The sequence below is a fragment of the Nicotiana tabacum genome, chromosome 5 (genome assembly GCF_000715075.1).
Source record: "Nicotiana tabacum cultivar K326 chromosome 5, ASM71507v2, whole genome shotgun sequence".
Taxonomy (NCBI): Eukaryota; Viridiplantae; Streptophyta; class Magnoliopsida; order Solanales; family Solanaceae; genus Nicotiana; species Nicotiana tabacum.
Genome location: NC_134084.1, coordinates 111,684,208 through 111,704,005, shown reverse-complemented (window position 1 = coordinate 111,704,005; position 19,798 = coordinate 111,684,208). Strand labels below are relative to the sequence as shown.

The 19,798-nt window shown below is 36.3% G+C and overlaps 2 protein-coding genes and 1 long non-coding RNA gene across 11 annotated transcripts in view; 1 reads left to right on the top strand and 2 right to left on the bottom strand.

The window, feature by feature from the left end:
* The window catches only part of LOC107765618 (uncharacterized), a 57,752-nt gene extending 56,338 nt beyond the window's left edge, over positions 1-1,414 (bottom strand). For all 8 annotated transcript variants that reach the window (XR_012709709.1, XR_012709708.1, XR_012709713.1 and 5 more), the window contains exon 1: positions 720-1,414. This is a non-coding gene — a long non-coding RNA (uncharacterized LOC107765618). The remainder of the gene's footprint in view (positions 1-719) is intronic.
* A 3,155-nt stretch (positions 1,415-4,569) lies between these two features.
* On the top strand, positions 4,570-11,356 carry LOC107812352 (ABSCISIC ACID-INSENSITIVE 5-like protein 2). Of its 2 annotated transcripts, none has more exons than XM_016637411.2 (3): positions 4,570-6,431; positions 6,515-6,586; positions 10,809-11,356. In XM_016637411.2, the coding sequence occupies exons 1-3, from the start codon at positions 5,598-5,600 to the stop codon at positions 10,887-10,889; spliced, it is 987 nt and encodes a 328-aa protein (XP_016492897.1). In that variant the 5' UTR covers positions 4,570-5,597; the 3' UTR covers positions 10,890-11,356. The 2 variants fall into 2 exon arrangements, with proteins under 2 accessions (XP_016492897.1, XP_075110062.1); XM_075253961.1 differs by lacking the exon at positions 10,809-11,356 and adding an exon at positions 7,765-8,750.
* Positions 11,357-12,204: 848 nt separating this feature from the next.
* Positions 12,205-19,798, bottom strand: LOC107812349 (co-chaperone protein p23-2). The gene is made up of 6 exons (XM_016637409.2): positions 19,646-19,798; positions 19,380-19,563; positions 15,428-15,584; positions 12,774-12,796; positions 12,646-12,691; positions 12,205-12,397 (listed from the first exon to the last, which is right to left on the bottom strand). Exons 1-6 carry the CDS (start codon positions 19,648-19,650, stop codon positions 12,363-12,365), a joined length of 450 nt encoding a protein of 149 aa, XP_016492895.1. The 5' UTR covers positions 19,651-19,798; the 3' UTR covers positions 12,205-12,362.

The following is a 19,798-nucleotide window of genomic DNA, read 5'->3' as shown; positions in this document are numbered from 1 at the left end:
GTAAGGCCATGGATTATAGTAGCTCTCTACTCTCTCGGGGTAGGGGTAAGGTCTACGTACTCACTATCCTCTCCAGACCCTGCTTGTGGAATTATACGGGGTTGTTATTGTTGTTGTTGTTTCCTTAAAGCACTGCTTATCTCTACACGATCCAAAGTTTTTCCAACACTTCAAGTCTTTAACAAAAATTCTTTGAGCACAACCTTTCCACTCAAGGATTTTCAACACAGAACGTTATACACTTATATAGATAAATTGATTTCTTGTTCTTATCAGACAATAAGCTCCACGCTTCTGAAACATGCTTAAAAGCTCCTTCAGTCCCAAATGACTTATTCTTATCAGGATGAAGTATGAGAGCTAATTTCCTATATTGTTTCCTTATCGCCTCATCATCAGCTTTCGGACTAACACCAACAAAACATTAACTTTCACCCTAATATGGTGCAGAAACTAAATAGAACAATTACATTGGGGCTTAACCAATTTGTTGTAACAACAACGAATAGCTCCATAATCTTTTATAGTTATAGAAACACATTGAATTAACTTCATAACTACTGGTTGAGCATATAATGCCAAACAACATGTCATATAAATAATATTCCCAAACAGCAGGTCATACAAACGCTCAACGAATTATTTCAAAGCTTAACTCATTGTCACAAACAATTAGCCGTCAACAATTAATTACATCATTTTTGGACTGAAATTCATACCTCAATCAGCAGTAATACATCACGAAATTAGCCCGATTAAAAGCAAAGAAAGGAGCAGGGAGCTCAGCGATGAGACAGACAGCAGCAGCAGCGAAATTGACCAAATAAGGTCTGAAATAAGAGTGAACTCCAGCAACGGGAATAGCGACAAGGTCGTTCAATCCGACTCCATTTTTTGGAACAGAATCCGAAATTGGGAAGCCGGGGAATGAGAATTTTTTTTATTCTTTTTTTCTGTTTTCTGATTTCGAAATAGAAACAAAACTGGAGCGAAGAACTAAACTCAAACTTTTCTTCTTTTTCTCGATTTTTTTGTTGTATCTTTGTTCTAGGAATTGAAAGAAAATTCTGAAATTAATCCGAAACTTAACAAAAAAAAAGAACCAAACAAAAATCTTTTCCCCCTTTTCTCGAATTTCAGTCCCAAAATTTCCTGTTCCTGTCACTCCCAAAAATTCCTCTGTTTTCTTACTTTCAGATCTAAGATTCACAGGGTTCGAACTCAAGATTTTGTTTTATCTCTTGGGAAAGGGTTAGAATCCGTGTGAAATTGATAGCGCGACGGAGTGTGTGGGAAATGAAGATGATTTTGAGAAGAAGAAGGAACAAATGGAAATGGAGAAGAAGAAAATGGGCTGGATGCGCCGTTTCTCTCTATTTCTAAGGGGTCTGCCCCATCTCCTCTTCTGATCTTCTTTTTTTTCTAGGTCTTAGCTTTTATTAGGTTTTAATTAAAAGGGTCTTGGGTCAAACCGTGTCGGTCATGGGTGGTTTGGGATTGGGTCAAGGGGAGTTTTGGATCAGATATGGGTTGGGTGAGTTGATTCAATTTCACAAGGCAAACCTTTTTCCAATTCTTTCTTTTATTTTTTCTAATTTTTCCTTTTTTTTTAATTAAAATCCTACAAATTAAAAATCCTAAATTATCCAAAAGTGTGAAATTAAACTAATTAGATAATTATAAAAATTATAAAAGCTACTTGATCCTAAATTAAAAGAGAAAAATTAATAAGCTAAAAATTAAAAGACAAAAATGTAAAAATGAGCTATTTTTATGATTTTCGAATTTCTATAAAACAAATAATTACTGGTTAATTCTAAAAATGTAAAAACAAATCCTAAATGTAATGCATGATATTTTTGATATTTTTTCATGATTAAGATAAAAGGTAAACATGCACAAAATGCAAACAATTAAATAAAAATCCTACAAAATCCTATAAAATGGCAAATAATTGAAAAAATCTATTTTCTTTGATTTAATAGGAGTATTTCGTATAGCGCAAAAATCACGTGCTTACAATGTAGCTTCTTGTGGAACGAATTTTGGTTCCCATTTATGTACTGAAAGGAAGCTCCTAGAGATGAACCATGGGCCTAGGTGTAGCGCCTTAGCCATGTTTTCCTCTAAACTAAACTTGACTATGAAGAATCCCATCCTAAGTCAATCAAAATTAACTATTCAGATGGTTTTCAGAGTTCAGTTAGCTTAGATCAGAGATCATGGTGGGGCATTCTACGACCAAAGACCTTTATGATTACTGAAAATATCCATGGATGGTATAGACGTTTATTGTTTTCCTGAGATAAGGCAATTGGGCCATCAATTCCTTTCCTCTTATCATCTTTGATGTTTGAGGGGGGTTCCTCTTCGTAATACTCTGCTTGGCTTACTGCCTGTTTGTCCACGTCCATTTGGTTATTTTTATCCGGTGGCAGGGGCGACTCAATACTATTGAAGGTCTAAAGCCAAACTGACCTTTTAATTTTTTTTTTATAATAAAAAGACTTTCATATATATTATTTATTTGAAATATAATTTTCTAGTTTTTTCAGATGCAAAATTTTGAATATTTATTTTATACTCAGTTTCTTCTAATAGTTATTTTTCAATTGATAATATATTTAATCCATTCAATCTCTTGCGCCATGGTTGATCTTACGTAAAAATTTATCAATTTTAATTTAAAAACTTCTTTCAAATTTCTAGTTTGTGATAGAGGACGACCAGTTATAACTGTTACAGGAACTATTATCATTATTCTATATGCAATATAAGTATTGAAAAAGAATCAAGTCTCTTTATCGGATTGGGTATATCAATTAGAGTACTATTATTTCTTCTTTTTTGGATTGTATCAAAGATTCAACTTTTTTTCCTTAAGTTTTGAATAACCGAATTCATACTTTATATTTGACATATTTAAATTTTAATAAATACTAAAAGGATAATATATGCGTAGATATTGAAAGTATCAAGAAATACAAACGTTAGATGAAAACTAATACTAAAAAGTTGGAACAGAAGAACCTGATTCATTAATTTGATGTGAAAATAAATATTTGTTGCTTTCAATATACTTCTGGTAGGCTTTATCTTGATTGACGAAAAATATGGAATAATATAATCTGTTTGAGGCACAAAGAAAAAATATAATAGTAGTAACGTTTTGTGAGAACTGATAAAAATTAAAAAGGAAATCGAATATTGTGCAAACCAAGAAAGGAAGTGAAAAAGGTTTACATAATATTTAACGAGAAAAAAGTTTCAAAAAAAAAGAATAATCATTTGATTCCATCCATAAATTTTGCATTTATACGTTAGGAGCCCACTTTTAAGAAACATGTTTTTTTCATTTTTTATTTTTTATCAAAACATATAATAAGAGTAAAAATACTTAATTAAAAAAATTATAGGGTGAAAAATGGGGCCCCTAAAGTTGGGGGCCTAAAGCTTGGGCTTTAGCGGTTTTACCCAAAAGTCGCCTTGTTCGGTAGTTCCGTGGGATAATTGGTGGTGTGATGTTTGTGTCCATGTAGTTATTCTAGAGGGGAGGGGAGACCTTCTTTCACTAAAAAGTGTTACCGTTCCTTTAAGATAATATAGTTACGTTGTATCATACACTTTTTACTAGATGTCTCATATTTCATACCTCCTATTTCTTTTTAAAGTAAGAAAAAAGGCCAGATATGGTTAGCTAAGAGCATCGACAATCTTTTTGACTTGAAAGTCCATGGTTCAAGTCCATAAATGATTCAAGAATCACAAGCTTCCATAATACACTAAGCATATTTCATATCACGTTTAATTGTGCGTCCCTATCGGCTATCCCTCAATGGTGGACTAGACTATTTTACTATTGCCAAACTAAAAAACGACAAAGGTGTGAACATATAGAGATCCTTTCCATATTAGGTAATGATAAAAGAATCAATTAACCTTTTCCCAAACGATTTGTAGTGGACCCTCAATATGATTTTCCAAGTTATGAAGTATCAAAGATTCAAAATGCCTACTAGCAAACAGAAACAGAAAAGTGAAACTGAAAAACCATCCATTTGCAAATAACCAATTTCACTAAGGTTTTGTTAGAATCACATCTCAACACCACCTCGAAGTATGAAGGGATGAATGACCTTCCTTCATCGAGCTCTAAAAATAAAAAAACTCTCGGTAGAAAGGCTCTTCCTTTTAATGACCCTATGCGACACAAATCTGAAATAATCGGAACCCTTTTAATGATTTACGCAACGTGAATCTAAAATAGTGAATCTAAAATAGTCGAGTAAGTATGTATCTAATACATGTGGTTATGAGATAAAATATACTACATCTCAATCAGCTGTTGTCACTGCCAAGTCACATTAGCATGTTCAGTTTTTACTCAATATAATAAGACTATGCCTAAAAAGATGAGAAAAGCAGCACAGACCAGGTCTCTGGGGCCTAGGTATTGTAAAGTTTTAAGAAAGTAGAGAATCAAGTGCCAAATGTGGGAATACTATGGGGCCCTTTTCTCTTCAAACACTCACCCCATTGTCTTTATTTTTTTAATTAATAAACAGAACAAAGTGGGTATATTTTAAACTTTTATTTGTCCTAGGTTGGTTTCTCCACTAAACAAGTCGAATTTGATTTACTTCTGTCTTTTTTAATTGAAATAACTTTTTAATTGATCACTACCTCTCTTTTTAACTTTTTTAGTGTTTGATTATAGGTATAAGCTATTACTGATATAAATTCTACACAAAAATCTTCATATTATTTATCCATATTAAATGTGGAATTATAATCATATAAATAACTTTGTTCCAAACCAATCCTATAAAAATGATGACATAGGCAAGAGTGAGGTCAAAATTGGACAATTATAAATACTACTTAGCATATTAAACTAAGGGTTAAGATTAATTTAATTGTTTAATTATCTATTTGAAAGTTGTCTTGGATGTCTAATTTTATATAGGAGTGCACATTTTTTTTTTCTTTTTCTAGAGAGAATAGAATGTGGGTCTGCTTCTATTCTTTCCTGAAGTTAGATTGAGCCTCAGGTTTTTGGCAGCAAAGCAGCATATGGTTTCTGGGTTTTTTGTACTCTCATGGCTGAATGTTGGACATATGTTGCTGCATGCAAGCTAATTCATTCCCTAAGATTATTTCCCTTTTTGGGTATTTCTTTATTTTCTTGGTAACACTGTTTCTCCCTTCTTTTTTTAACCTCAATCCCTAGCATTTTCTTGAATTTGATCTGGGTATTCTGTTTCTTGATTATTATTATTTTTGAAATCTGTTGATGGGTTTTATGATTCTCAGTGGAAGTGATAAATGGGGTTTGATTTCTTGAAATGTCTTTTGATGTGAATCATTGGGCTAAAAGAATATTGAAAGATTAGAACTTTACTTTCTTGGTGTGTTAAAAAAGGAGTCTTTGATTGATTTTTGGAGTGGTTGATTAGTTGGGTATATTCAGGCTGGTGAGTGGAAAATTTATGTGATGTTAACCATTGGCTAAAAGCATTGAATGATTAGAACTTTAGTTTCTTGGTTTGTTAAAAAAGTTGTCTTGCATTGATTTTCTGGAGTGGAAAATTTATGTGATGGGATCTCAGGGTGGTGGTGGTGGTGGTAATAGTATGGGTGCAACTCAAGCACAAGACCCGAAGCCCAATGCTTTGGCTAGGCAAGGATCATTATATAGCCTCACACTTGATGAGGTTCAGAATCAATTGGGGGATTTGGGGAAACCACTAAGCAGTATGAATCTTGATGAGCTTCTTAAGACTGTATGGACTGTTGAAGCTAGTCAAGGAATGGGGGGAACAGATTACGGGGTGTTGCAGCATAGCCAGGTTGCTTCGGGGAGTTCTCTGCATCGACAGTCGAGCATTACACTAACCGGTGATCTGTGTAAGAAGACTGTTGATCAGGTTTGGCAGGATATTCAGCAGGGGCAGAAAAGGGATAATAGTGATAGGAAAATTCAGGAGAGGCAGCGTACTCTTGGTGAGATGACACTCGAGGATTTTTTGGTTAAGGCTGGAGTGGTTGCTGAGCCGACTCCGGGCAAGAGAAGTAGTTCAGGCTCTGATTCAATGGCATTGCCACAACAGCAAGCTCAGTGGTCACATTATGCAATGCCTCAGATACCACCGCAGCAACCACAACAGCAGAATATGCTACCTGTTTTTATGCCTGGACATTCGGTTCAACAGCCATTGGCTGTTGTTGCAAATCCAATAATGGATGCAGCTTATCCTGAATCTCAGATGACAATGTCCCCAACTGCTCTGTTGGGCACATTATCGGACACACAAACACTTGGAAGAAAGAGAGTTGCACCAGAAGATGTGGTTGAGAAGACTGTTGAAAGGAGGCAAAAGAGGATGATTAAGAATAGGGAATCTGCAGCTAGGTCACGAGCAAGGAAGCAGGTGACTTTTTGAAATATGTTGCTGAGTCTTGAATATAGTATATCGTCTCTATGGCTATTGAAATATTATCTTTTGATCAACAGGCTTACACCCATGAACTGGAGAACAAGGTTTCACGCCTCGAAGAGGAGAATGAAAGGCTCAAGAGACAGAAGGTATGTTTTGTGATAGCAAATTTTCTCGTCGGTGAATATGCTTATCCTTCTAGTCGTTATTTGAGAGTGTGTGGTTATTGGTACTTTGTGTCATTTGCATTTACTTGCATTGATGTGGTCATCACTAAAATGTGTCAATGAATACAAATTCTAAAACACATGAGAAACAAATGTGAAAGAAATGAAGAACAATTTCAATGTAACAATTTTTTTATACCATTTCCGACATTTAATGTTGAACCGTTTACTATTGAAACCTATATTTTTCCAGATATGTACGCTTTTCACTGCTCTGCAGAAGAACCTCTCATTCAATCCAGTCTAACAATCGTCTTAATGCTACTGTCTGAAGCTCTAACTCCTGAAAGAATGTTGCTTATATCTCATAGGAGTATTTATTAAGGTTAGAAACAAAATGATGTTGATCATTTATGCAGTGAAATGAAACAGTCTCTCTTTCTCATTCTGGGTCTTGTTTAATTTCCCTTACCCCATACGTAAAGAAAATGAATTTTGAGGGTCTAGTACTGAATCCTTTCTCAACAAAAAAGATCTAGTACTGAATTACAGTTTAGTTTTATAACTTTATATTCATCCTTGTATCACTGCATTTCATTTGGTAAAACCTCTATACTATTACGTTTCCATTTTGCTGGTTGAGTTGCATGAAGGTTCTGTAGCTACCTGATGGCTAAAGTTCACTGCTTATTCACATTGGAGAAGAAAATAGCTTAATAGTTTAAAACCTTCAGGCAATCTTCTGAAATTTTACGTTAATTCTCGTGTCCCTTGGTTCATTGAATAGGAGAAGGTGGGGTAAGGAAGAGATAGACAACAATGTATCTATGTAAAAACTCACTGCACTCATTCAAGTTTGTTGACGTGAGAAACTAAAAGAAGAAAGGAGATGACTTAATCATCTGATGAATACAAGACACACATATTAGGTTTCAAACACAGTACGCAAATGATATTTGTCCCGATGTGGGATAGTATTCAACTTAAGAACATAACTCTTATACTAATATTTTAAACTTGGCATTTGGTGTATGTACTCTACTTTTTGTTACATTGCTTGTGTACCAGAGCTTTTCCCAACATTAATACAAATATTTACCTCATCAATAAAGATATTCTAAACTTTACCATTCTAACACTAATTTTTAACATTCTAACAGTTTATGGCTTACTTAACGGGTTAGGAGCAAAGAGGAATGAGTGTTTCGAGAGAATCATTTTCCTTTGTATACAAAAAGGGGATGGTCCACTACATGAAAATAAAGGCAGATTGTTAGTCTTCATCCATCTGAATCAGAATGAAAGTAGTATGCATCTTCTTTCTGTGTTGCAAGTGTACTCCTTTCTGGTTGGCTCAAGGCTGCGGACTTTGGAGGTAGAGTCAAAGAGTAGAGGAGTAATTATGCAGTCGTCTTTGGGAGGATAGAGATGAAGATGAAAGAGTCGATGAATGAGTTTTGGAGAAATAGAAAGATTGGAAGGGGTAAGGGATCCAAAGGAAAGGGAGTGTAAGGAGGAGGTCAAGTGAGAGATGGCTTGGCGATTACCCAAGACCAGTTGTAGGCAGAGTTTGACGGCATGGTGGTTAAAGGAGGAGAATGGTAATACTAAGTTTTTTCACATGTTAGCGGTAGCGAATAGGACGGGGAATTTCTTTGAGTATCATAGGGGTTGGCATAAAACCTGAAATAACCAGCCAAATTGAAATTTTCGATTTTGGTTTTTAGGTTTATTTGGTTGGTTCACAGTTAATTTTTTATAACTTCAGTTCGGTAGTCGGTTTCAAGTGTTTGGTTTTCGCTTTTCTTTTCTTTTTTGTTTTGTCTATTTAGTTTTGAAAGTAGCGAACTTAGCTAAATTTTATTGAACAACTCTTTGTAACTTATGTAGCCGTATCCAAGTAGATTTATTCTTACATGAACCCAAAACAGAAACGATTAAACTGAAACTAACATGAAAAACTCGAACCAAATCAAAATTACTACATCGGTTATCAAAATTGAGAACCCAAACACCAAAAACAGAAACATCGAAGTAAACTTTTGCAAAATCGAGTTGAACTGACCAATGCCCACCCCTAGAGTATTAAGTCAATGAGGCGGTGATGAAGGGTGAGGAGGAAGTGAGAGGGGCAATGCCAGATTTTACAAACAACTGTACATGGAGGAGAAGGGGGGGGGGGGATTCAAGTTGGAGAGGCTTATAGGAAAAGAGGAGACGAGGGAGGTGATGGGGGAGACAAAACCCTGGGATCAAATGAATTTCACATTGCTTTTTCTTCTCCTGCATTGTTGAGCACTTATTGAGAGAGAGTAGTTGGAGACCATCGCGGAATTTCAAGAAACTATGGAGTTTGAAAGAAGCCTAAACATATCCTTCATACCTAAAGAGGGAGTAGTGAGCATCAAGGGTTATACGGCTATTAGTATGCTTTGAAGCATCTATGACATATGTGCTAGACTGACTGTCTATTTCTCAAAATCTATTTTTGGAAGAATAACAAATATTGGATGTGGTTTTTGGTGGCAAATGAAGTGGTTGGCTCTAGAAGGAAGAGCGAAGGATCTTACGCAAGTTGGACCTTAAGAAGGCTTGTGATCACGTGAATTAGAATTTTGGACTTCATCATACGAGGATGTAATTTGGTGACAAGTAGAGGAGGTATCTTTTCTTAGTTATGCTATTGTCCGAACCACTACTAAGCTTTCCGCAAACTTAAGTGTATAAAAATCATAAAATTCGCCACTTTAAGCAATGTCACGGGAAAATTCAGGGACGTCATGTTTAGATATTTTTTCTGAATTTTTTTTGTAAAAATCAAAGATGGGTGGCCCCCAATGCTTTGATCTAGTGGTGAAAGTGCATAGTGTGATGTGTGGCTTAGGTGTACGTCGCAGGCTCTAACCTTGCTACCGACAAAAGCCTGACATTTAAGTGGAAAATAGAGGGGCAGGCTCATTATCCACCAAGTTTCAAACCGTGTGGCACTGATCCTCGGGGATTTCTCAATTATCGAAAAGAGAAATTCAAAGATGGAGTTTAGGATGTATTTATCGAAAAAATAAAAAAGATACACCATTTTGTTTAAATAGCAGGTTCTGGTGTCCGACAATAAGTTTTTCAAAAATCAAAAACACCAAATGGTAGGTTTTCACTATACTAACACTCTAAACTAACACAAAAGGTTTTCAAAGACATGTTGTCAAAAACTAATTAAACACACTTGTCCCCCAAAGTTATTTTCCCAAAACAACTTTTCACATTTACTAGTTTGGAAAAATTAAACCAAATCAAATCCAGACAGCACCTTAAGTTAAATTGAAGGGTGCGAAGGTATCAGCTCTTAAATTTATCCTTTGTTTCTTTCAAGAAATAGGAGGGGAAGCTCGACAAGCAAGCATTTTGTATGAAACTGATAGAGATCACAATCCATTTCAATTTTGCCCATGTTCATGCAATCTTGTTATATTTCGAAGCCATCGTGATTTTTCGTTGAGGAAAGTCCAACACTTCCTATTTTAAATAATGTGTAATGATTTGCATGAGTAACTTCTCCTATGTAAGCTCATTTATGGCACGAGAATCTTGTCTTCTTGCTAACTGCTTCTTGCTAACACCTATTCACCAATGAAAGAAAAGAATTCCATGTCTTCTTCCACATGTGTTTATCCTTTTGATTTGACTATCAGAGTATAGTGCAATCTTGCAAAGAAGAGAAGCAACTGAAATCATGGTCGTTGTACACTACTTTGAGGTGACCGTTAGCTGAGACTCTTGGGTGGGTGCAGAGGGAGGAAGATCTTCTAGACTGATTGATATCTTAAAAAATAGAACCAACCCCATAACTTTGTGCTACATAAGTCATGCTGCAAAGTCATGGAACAGAATATATTTAGTCTCAGACTCACTGCTTGGTTACAGGATCTTGGCCATCTCGAAAGCAAAATTCATGCTTTCCCTGCTTCCCATGGTCTTCCTTATTTTCTGTCTGAAAGATGTCCCGATTTAATCCTTGAAATGCTTTCTCAGAAGTCACTTATGCTGACTAATATGTCATATATATTGGTCAAATAGCAAAAATTACTTAGTTCTTGATGGTTTGTTGTCTTTTCAAAATTAGAAAGTATTTTGAGACTACTCTTTGTTGCCTCCATTCTCGTTGTTCTCAGCTATCTGTTTCACTGAATATTATGTTTACTTGCAGGAGATAGAGAAGGTGTTACCAAGTGTTCCACCTCCAGAGCCTAAGTATCAGCTGCGTAGAACAAGCTCCGCCCCTTTCTAACATCCAGTTTCATGTATGATGAATATGTAGATGCATAGTGTTCGTTATGTCATTGAAATTTTATGTTAGCTAGTCATCATCCGTCCATCTCCTTGTTCTCGGTTAACATCTTTGTTCAGGAGGTTGCCCTTGGCTGTCTCTACTTCTCTAGATAAGTTTCCTTGTATGTACATTTTTATAGTTTTAACTTGGAATTATGCAGACACATAGTTTTGGTAGTTTCCTTTCCGTTACTGTAAGCATTTCCAGTATGAATGATTTCTGGACAAGTTCAAAATGAAGTATTGTATGTTTCCAGTTGTATTAAAACAAAGGGAGAGGGGTAACCTGAAGTTTACGACTCTCATATTTGGATTAAGCTGAAGCTTTGCTCGGTTGTTTTCTAAGTTCAATTGGGAGATGTACGTGTTCCATGTGGATCAACATCTTTTGTCCTCCTTTATGTTGGAAGAAGCACTTATTATTGATATAAATATGTTAGATGCATAACTTGATTATAGTGTAGCTTTGTTAAATGTGAGCTAGTTCATCTTACTCTATAGAGAGCACAAAATTCTATGTTCTGTTAGTTGAAAGGGGTCGGTTAATGGAACTTTATTGTATTTGGTGTGTTTTAAGTCAAGGGTTTATTGGAAACAACTTCTTTACCTCCATTAGGTAGGGGTAAGGTCCGTGTACACACTATCCTTCCCAGAGCCACTTGTGAAAATTTACTGAATTTGTTGTTGTTGTATTGTATCTGGTGTGTGTGTGTATGGATGTGTCATCGATCTGGTGCAACACCGCGTGTAGGTAAGTTAACATTGGAGCTTTGTTAAGGTGAAAGGCTAATATAAGACCATTTGTTAACAGTAAGGATATCAAGCCGAAAATAAAACAAAAGGTAATTTTAAAACATTTCAAATGGTACATTTGAACATCTTCCCTAAATTATACTCCTCAAGTACAAAAGTTGCTTTGACGTAATGAAAATACTCTTTGAGGTTAACAATCTATTTTCCAAGCCCTAATAAACAAACCCATCTATTTTCCAAGCCCTAATGAAAGGAAAGGAAAGCAAAGATTTAGAGACACTAAGCAGACGTTTGGACATAAAAATTACTATAATTTTTGACAAAAAATAGTATTTGAAGATAAGTTGAAAAGTGAAATTATGTTTGGACGAAAAAATATTGTAGTTTTGTGAGTGGGGGAAAAAAATTGAAAATTTTGAAAAAGTGGTGAAATTTTGAAAATTGTCCAAAAACTAGCAAAATTTCATGGACAAACACATTTTTGAAAGAAAAAAAAAGTATAGTCCTAAGTAGTGTTTCTTCTGAAAGGGTGAAACACATTGGTTAAAATGAGTCTTCCAACAAGCTCTATACATGTGAATACTTGAGCAAGAAAGTCATTACTACATTTGTTTGCTAAAGACTAAATCCTAAACACCTCCGGCGATCAGCCTCTTTTGAAAGTTTTCAGCAGCTGGTTCTAATTTCCTCTAGCCTTTTCCAGGTCCGGAAGATCTGTAATCAAGAGACGAATTAATGTCACAACTGGGAAACTCCATCTCCTAATAAATAACTCACTTCTATCTAGCTGACATGTTGGTGCTATTCCTCTGTTAAAGGAAATGAGACCTAGACAAGTATCTGAGAGCAGCAGTGTAGTGATAAATGAGTTGACTGAAAAACTTAAACATTGCAACTGATATATACAACAAATTAAAAGCTATCCATCCCCATATTAGTGCTATCAGATAGGAATAACTCACAGAGCATTCCTCCATCGTCGCTGCTCTCATCATCTTCTCCAGTGTACTAAAAGAAGATACATTCAAGTCAAATTACTATGATCAAAGTCATTGCATGTAATGTTTAACTAGATCAGGGTAGGTATTACCTCAACATCATCGTCAGAGTCCGCTGCATGGAACAGAAATCTAGATTACTCTATGAGTATAATAGGAAATAACATGTACAGTAATACATGAGAAGGTAAGTTAGTGCAACAACAACAACAACAACGACCCAGTATAATCCCACAAGTGGGGTCTGGGGAGGGTAATATGTACGCAGACCTTACCCCTACCCCGAAGGGTAGAGAGGCTGTTTCCAGGAGACCCTCAGCTCAAAAAAGCAACAGGAGTCGATATATTAGTACCATAAAAATGCATAATAAAATACCAGCAATATAAGAGATATGAAATACAGAATACGAAATACGAAATAGATGGTTGGTATAGTACAACTAGCAGGTAAAGCCCTGCATCAATAGACGACCAATGACATTCTTAGTCTAACTCCTAACTGGCTAGTCTCACTCTATTGTGCTGTAGAAATATTCACAAGTTTCCCCTAACCTACAACCTTAATGCTCGACCTCCATAATTCCCTGTCAAGGGCCATGTCCTCAGTAATCCTAAGTCGCGCCATGTCCTGTCTGATCACCTCTCCCCAATACTTCTTAGGTCGCCCTCTACCTCTCCGCGTGCCTACTACAGCCAGTCGCTCACACCTCCTCACCGGTGCATCAGTGCTCCTCCTCTGAATGTGCCCGAACCATCTGAGTCTTACTTCCCGCATCTTGTCCTCCATGGGGGCCACGCCCACCTTCTCTCGAATATCTTCATTCTTAATCTTATCCATCCTTGTATGCCCGCATCCACCTCAACATCCTCATCTCTGCTACTTTCATCTTCTGGATGTGTGAGTTCTTTACCGGCCAACATTCAGTTCCATATAACATGGCAGGCCGAACCACTGCTCTATAAAACTTACCTTTTAGTAACGGTGGCACTTTCTTGTCACACAAGACTCCCGACGCTAACCTCCACTTCATCCACCCTACCCCTATACGGTGTGTGACATCCTCGTCAATCTCCCCGATGCCCTGAATAACTGATCCAAGGTACTTGAAACTACCACTCTTGGGAATGACTTGAGAGTCAAGCCTCACTTCAACTCCCGCTTCCGTCGGCTCAACTCCAAATTTGCACTCGAGGTATTCCGTCTTCGTCCTGCTCAACTTGAAACCTTTAGACTCAAGAGCATGTCTCCAAATCTCTAGCCTTTCGTTGACGCCGCCTCGTGTCTCGTCAATTAGAATAATGTCATCAGCAAATAGCATGCACCATGGCACCTCCCCTTGAGAGCATGTCCCCTTGAGAAGGTAAGTTAGTGCCAACTGCTGAAAAGCTTCAGTTCTTCCCAAAGTAGAAGAGAGAGAGAGAAGATGGAAGTAGGTAAGATGGTATCGTTCATCGCTATTCATAAACAGCTGTAAAAGACCACTAACTTGAGAGAGTTGATTATCACTATGGATGGAGAAAGGAAGAGGAAGGGAAGTGATGAAATGAAATTTAGTAACGGGATCAACCAGATGTTCAAAAATCGAATTATCTTGGGAAGTAGGAAGTGCAAACCTGCATGCCTAATCTCAGAGCACATTACCAGTTTACATCAACCAACTATATCGATTGCAAAATCAAAATTCTAGATAAACTAAGTTCCCTGGAGTTTCGTCTAGCAGTAAGAGCACATCGTGTGATGTGTGGGTATGGCACAAGTCACAGGTTCGTACCGTAGGTAAATGCCTGTTATATAAGTGGAGAATGATAGAGAGGTCAACCCATTATCCTTCGAGTTTCAAACCTTGTTCCACTGGCTCTCAGGGATTTCTCCATTATCAAAACTTTTTTTAGACAAACTAACACTTCGACTCAAAACTAAGACATGGAAAGGGAAGTTCAAAAAGTCCTCTTTGCCTAATTTTATTTTAATCGAGAAACTCCTGAGGGCTGTGGCACACGATTCAAAGGTCGGTGATAATGGGCCCGCCGCTCTACCTTCTCGACTTAAATACCAAGCTTTTGTCCCAAGACGGTTCAGACCTGTGACATGTGCCTAACCCACACATCACGCGATGTGCTCTTACCATTAAAATAAGAACGAAAATATAGAAAGAAGTAGATTACTGTCCTACCGGCACCAGGTTCAATAGTCAAATATAAGGAAAAAGGGTACTTCCCCACTTTGTCTCAAACCAGACAAAAGAAAGAAAATGGTTTTACTTTCTCATTCACTTATTTCTTCTGATTTTCCATTCTCTTCTACTCCTTTCCTTTTTTCAAAAAAGCCATACTCCTTTAATCAGGCATGAAAAGTCTGATTACAGACAGTCAGACTGAATACACTCAACCTGCAGTCTAATTACCAAAAGTTGCCTTTGATCAATCAAATGAAACGTCTTGCAGGGGAAGTAGAAAGAAAAGAAAATCAAAAGTATTGCTAATATTTCATCTGCCACTTAGGACCTACTCCAAAGCACAAAAAGAAAAAAAGAGGGAAGGGCGGAGATGGAGTTGAATTACAAATTAAAGGAAGAGTCAACAGCAAAACAGTAGTAAGATTAGCTGAACCGACAGGAGGCTTACCAGCATTAGGATTCATTAAATACTTAAGTTTTCTGATCTGCTCACTGTCTCAAATTAATGGAAAGATAGCCATAAAAATTTATGGAAATTTAAGGAAGCAAGTAATATGCAGCCAACTCACAAGATTCTTCATCATCTTCATCACACCATTTGTTCCAATCGACCTTGAGGTATGGGGCGGGCTTCTCTTCAGACTTCAATAATCTTGGCCACCAGCCTTTTTGCTCCTTTTGGATTGAGCAGAGGATGTTTCTCAACCCCACATTAGTTTTACACCGCTGGACCAAAATACACTCTAAAATATCAACCATGAGGATTCTCTAACATTGAAACAAATATGAAAAGGAAGAAATGTCCAGTTCAACTATAACATTTCTGTAAGAGAATAAACTATTCATATCTCATCTAAAAGGAGTAAGACAGTATACTATTATTCAAGCAAAAATTAACAGAAAGATTCTTTTAAGTCACGATAGACATAACACAGCTCAAGCCTCAATGCACATATCAGAATTAGGAAATAAAATATCCAACTATGCATAGCGAAGAGCAATCAAACAATGATACCAAGGTGCATACAAGATACTGCTAATAAGGTGCATACACTAGGGTTGCAAATCCCTTTCAACTTTGTAACTGCTAGTATCATCAGGTATAAAGGAACAGAAACTCACGATAAGCGTGCTTTCATACGATGCACTCTAAACTACCATCACGACATATATACAGTTTGAGGACATAATGTAAAATTCAAATTCTTCTTTCACTTTTTAATAGATTAACATGGATAGAGCATATGTACACTAAGCATTTTTCTAGCTTAATTTATAAATTCACTTCCAAAAGTAAATCACATATAAATGCAAAACATAACTACATACATGATACCAAACTATAGAAGAATATTGAAACAAGCAAAGCAAAGAAAACTTAAAGTCACAAACATAGGCCAGTAGGTGCACGGTCTGATATGCACTTCGTAACATTATGATAAATTTTTCTATCCATTTATATAGTCCAAGACCAAGCAGTGGGTAGATCTACCTTACTCCTCTGCAAAACAAAAAAAAAAGGTGTTACAACAGCTATGATTGAGCGACCAATGTACTAACCCTGTGAAACCCATTAGAAATCACAGCATAAAACCAAACATCCTGATTCAGAAACTAGAACCCTTTTTGTCAGAAGAACACCTCAATTGCAAACTAGTTATAGTCGGCTATATGAATCCTCAATATCTGCCTGACTCCAGTTGTATCCAATCTATTCCAATATTCAATACTTTGGGGTTCTCTAACATTTGAAGTTCGCCACATTTTATAACAGACAAATTCCAGAACAAACAAAAAATAATTATTAAAAATATCTAGCAAACACTGGTCGTAACGTGAATGTACCAACAACCATGTTCATCAAACTCAACATAATTGCTACATTTTTTTGATAACCAAGATTCTACGGAGGGCCAGTGATACACGATTCAAAAATCAGTGAATAATGGGTCATTGCTCCTCTACCCTTCTCCACTTATAAATGCTAGGCTTTTATCTGCGACAGGGTTCGAACCCGTGAAGTGCTCGATCTTACCAATAGACCAAAGCCCTAACGGCAACATAATTGCTACTGTGACAATATATTAAAGCCTTTTGTTGACAAATATCTTAACCAAAACCATGTGGCAGCCCTTCTAGAATCTATAAGATAAATGGCAAAATGCTTTTGAAAAGTGGCAATTGCATTTGCCACGTTCTTTCCCCTCAACATGATGGATCCATGCACATGTGCCTATAAATAGATTACTAAATTTTTTAGAAGGAAAGACAAGGGAAGCTGGTGTAGAACGAAGAAGCAAAGGAAAGTTGTTGATGGTTGATGCCTAATTTGAATGCCTATTTATAGGCTTTAAGAGAGGTTTGAAGCATGACAAGTATATAATACTTTTTCCACGCAAGATTGCCACACTCATTTCTCCTCTGCCACTTGAAGGACATTTGTCCAATTTTGAAAATATCACAATAGTTCCCTCACATATTTTCAAAAAAATCATACAAAGAGGAGTAAGATTTGCTGGATTTGTATGGTCCAAATGCAATAGGTTTTGTATCTTTTGGATTATGAACCAAACTTAGACTGATAAAATTTAACTTACAGAATCACATGTGAAATATAACATTGCTATGAACTAATAATTCTATTGTAAGTTAGAGATTTTATCAATCACATTTTGACCCCCATAATTTTGTTGTTCAACGCGGTTTTGCGCCCAATAAGCCATACGCATGCCTGGTTATTCATGAGAACTCTAGAGACTAGGTCAAAATCTCATAGGAACGGCCCCACTCCACTCTTATATAGGTGAATTCATCAAGTATATACTGCTTTTAAATACACCATCCATAAGGAATATGAATTCATTAAGAGTTATAACTCAATCTCTCAATTAGTAGTAGTCAAGCACTCTCTTTTAGTGTTTCAGTGTCAATATCGACTTGTTATTACCCATATGAACCTACTTCATGAGATCTCCAATCACATAGGTTGGGTTACTATCTCTATTGACAACATGTCGGCCTTAACCTCATCTCTCTTGAGGTTTGGAGAATTAATTTTCTTCCCACAAGTTTAGTCAGAGGATCGACGAAATTTATTTCTGACTTCACATAGTCAATGGAAATTATTCCATCTCTCAACAACTGTTTTATGACATCATGTCTCAATTTCATGTGTCTACTTTTACAATTATATGATTTATTCTTTGCAATAGTTATTGCCGCTTGACAATCAAAATGAATAGACACGGTACGTCCTTTATTAAAGAAATATTAGCTAAGAAGTTTCTTAGCTACTCAGCCTCAGAACCCGCTAACTCTAGAGCTACAAGCTCTGATTCCATAGTCGATCTAGCTATGATCATCTATTTAGTTGATTTCCACGATATTGCACCACCACCAAGGGTGAATACATAACCATTAGTGAATTTTGTCTCATCTGAATCGGAGATCCAGTTTGCATCACTGTACCCTTCTAAAGTATAAGGAAATCCACTATTAGGATACCATAATTCATGGTTCCTCTCAAATATTTCATTAGTCTAGCTAATACAGACCAATGTTCTCTGTTGGGATTATGAGTATATCTACTAAGTCTACACACAACATAGGCTATAGCAGGCCTTGTAAAATTCATTAAATGCATCAGACTCCCAATAATCTGAGCATATCTAGACTGAGCAACTAGATCACCATTATGCTTTTTCAACTGAGAGTTAGCATCAAAAGTAGTGCTCACAGAAATATTATTTTTCTCTAGTAATTCGGTAAGTTAAATTTTATCAGTCTATGTTTGGTTCATAGTCCAAAAGACACCAAATCTATTGCATGTGGACCATACAAATCCATCAAATCTTATTCCTTTTTGTATGAATTTTTTGAAAATATTGTGGGGGTAACTGTTGTGATATTTTCAAAATTGGACAAATGTCATTCCAAGTGGCAATGGAGAAATGAATGTGGCAATCTTGCAGGGAAAATTCAAGACAAGTGTTATACACTTGTCATGCGTCAAACCTCCCTTAAAGACTATAAATAGGCATTCAAATTAGGCATCAATCATTAGCAACTTTCCTTTGCCTCTTCTCTCTACACCAGCTTCCCTTGTCTATCCTTCTCAAAAATTTAGTAGTCTATTTTCTTTTGTTCCCCTCTTTTGTATAGCAAGTAGAGGTAGGCTTGTTTAATCCTGGAGAAACATTTCACATTGTTGAAATAGTTTCTTAGGACAATGCCCATCACGACTCAAGCCAAGCCAATTCGTGTATTTGCTTATAAATAATATTATATCAGTGTTATTGTTATTTTTCCCGTGTTATTTTACTACAGCTACTACATTTTGTACCCGTTTCATTCAATAATTTAGGGTTTCTATAATATATATACAAAACCCTAAACAAACTATTAAAAGAGCTCCTAGCAAACACAGGACTAACATTACACGTACCAACAACTCCTTTCTCAACAAATTAGCCACCCAAAAAAAATCTATGCAGAAAATAGTAAAAAGAATAGGAGGTGAACCTCAGGGGAAATATTCCCATAAAGTTGGAGAGTGAAGGTAAAGGAATCGCCTTGGACACCAACAGCACAGAAATTAAAAACACCATCTCCTTCACATTTCAATGTTACGTCTTTAGCATCAGGCAATGATATGGTCAAGTAAATTTTCTCAGATCGTTGAGCCCAAAGAACTTCTGGTTGACGACTGCACATTTTTTCAAAATTTTAAATACAACTCGGAAAGGAGAAAAGATTTGCAAATTATGAATTTTCTCCAAAATGGGTACCTCATTTTTTTGGAGAGAAATTGCAGGTTTGTTTCGTCTATTGAATCAGTTGATGTCGCCTCTTCCCCTACTTTTCGAGTTTAGAACCAAAGTTTTTCGACTAGCAGTCCTTAGTTCGCACTTACCCTTGTGACTTAAGTCCTTAGACAATCC

What these genes read in the sequence shown, in the direction of transcription:
- LOC107812349 (XM_016637409.2), bottom strand. An exon ending in ATGGGAATATTTCCCCTGAG is followed by an intron (nt 15,585 to 19,379) that starts GTTCACCTCCTA and finishes ATTTTGGTCCAG; the next exon opens with CGGTGTAAAACTAATGTGGG. An exon ending in TGAAGATGATGAAGAATCTT is followed by an intron (nt 12,797 to 15,427) that starts GTGAGTTGGCTG and finishes TGTTCCATGCAG; the next exon opens with CGGACTCTGACGATGATGTT.
- LOC107812352 (XM_016637411.2), top strand. Translation starts at nt 5,598, where the DNA reads ATGGGATCTCAGGGTGGTGGTGGTGGTGGTAATAGTATGGGTGCAACT. An exon ending in GGTCACGAGCAAGGAAGCAG is followed by an intron (nt 6,432 to 6,514) that starts GTGACTTTTTGA and finishes TTTGATCAACAG; the next exon opens with GCTTACACCCATGAACTGGA. An exon ending in AAAGGCTCAAGAGACAGAAG is followed by an intron (nt 6,587 to 10,808) that starts GTATGTTTTGTG and finishes GTTTACTTGCAG; the next exon opens with GAGATAGAGAAGGTGTTACC.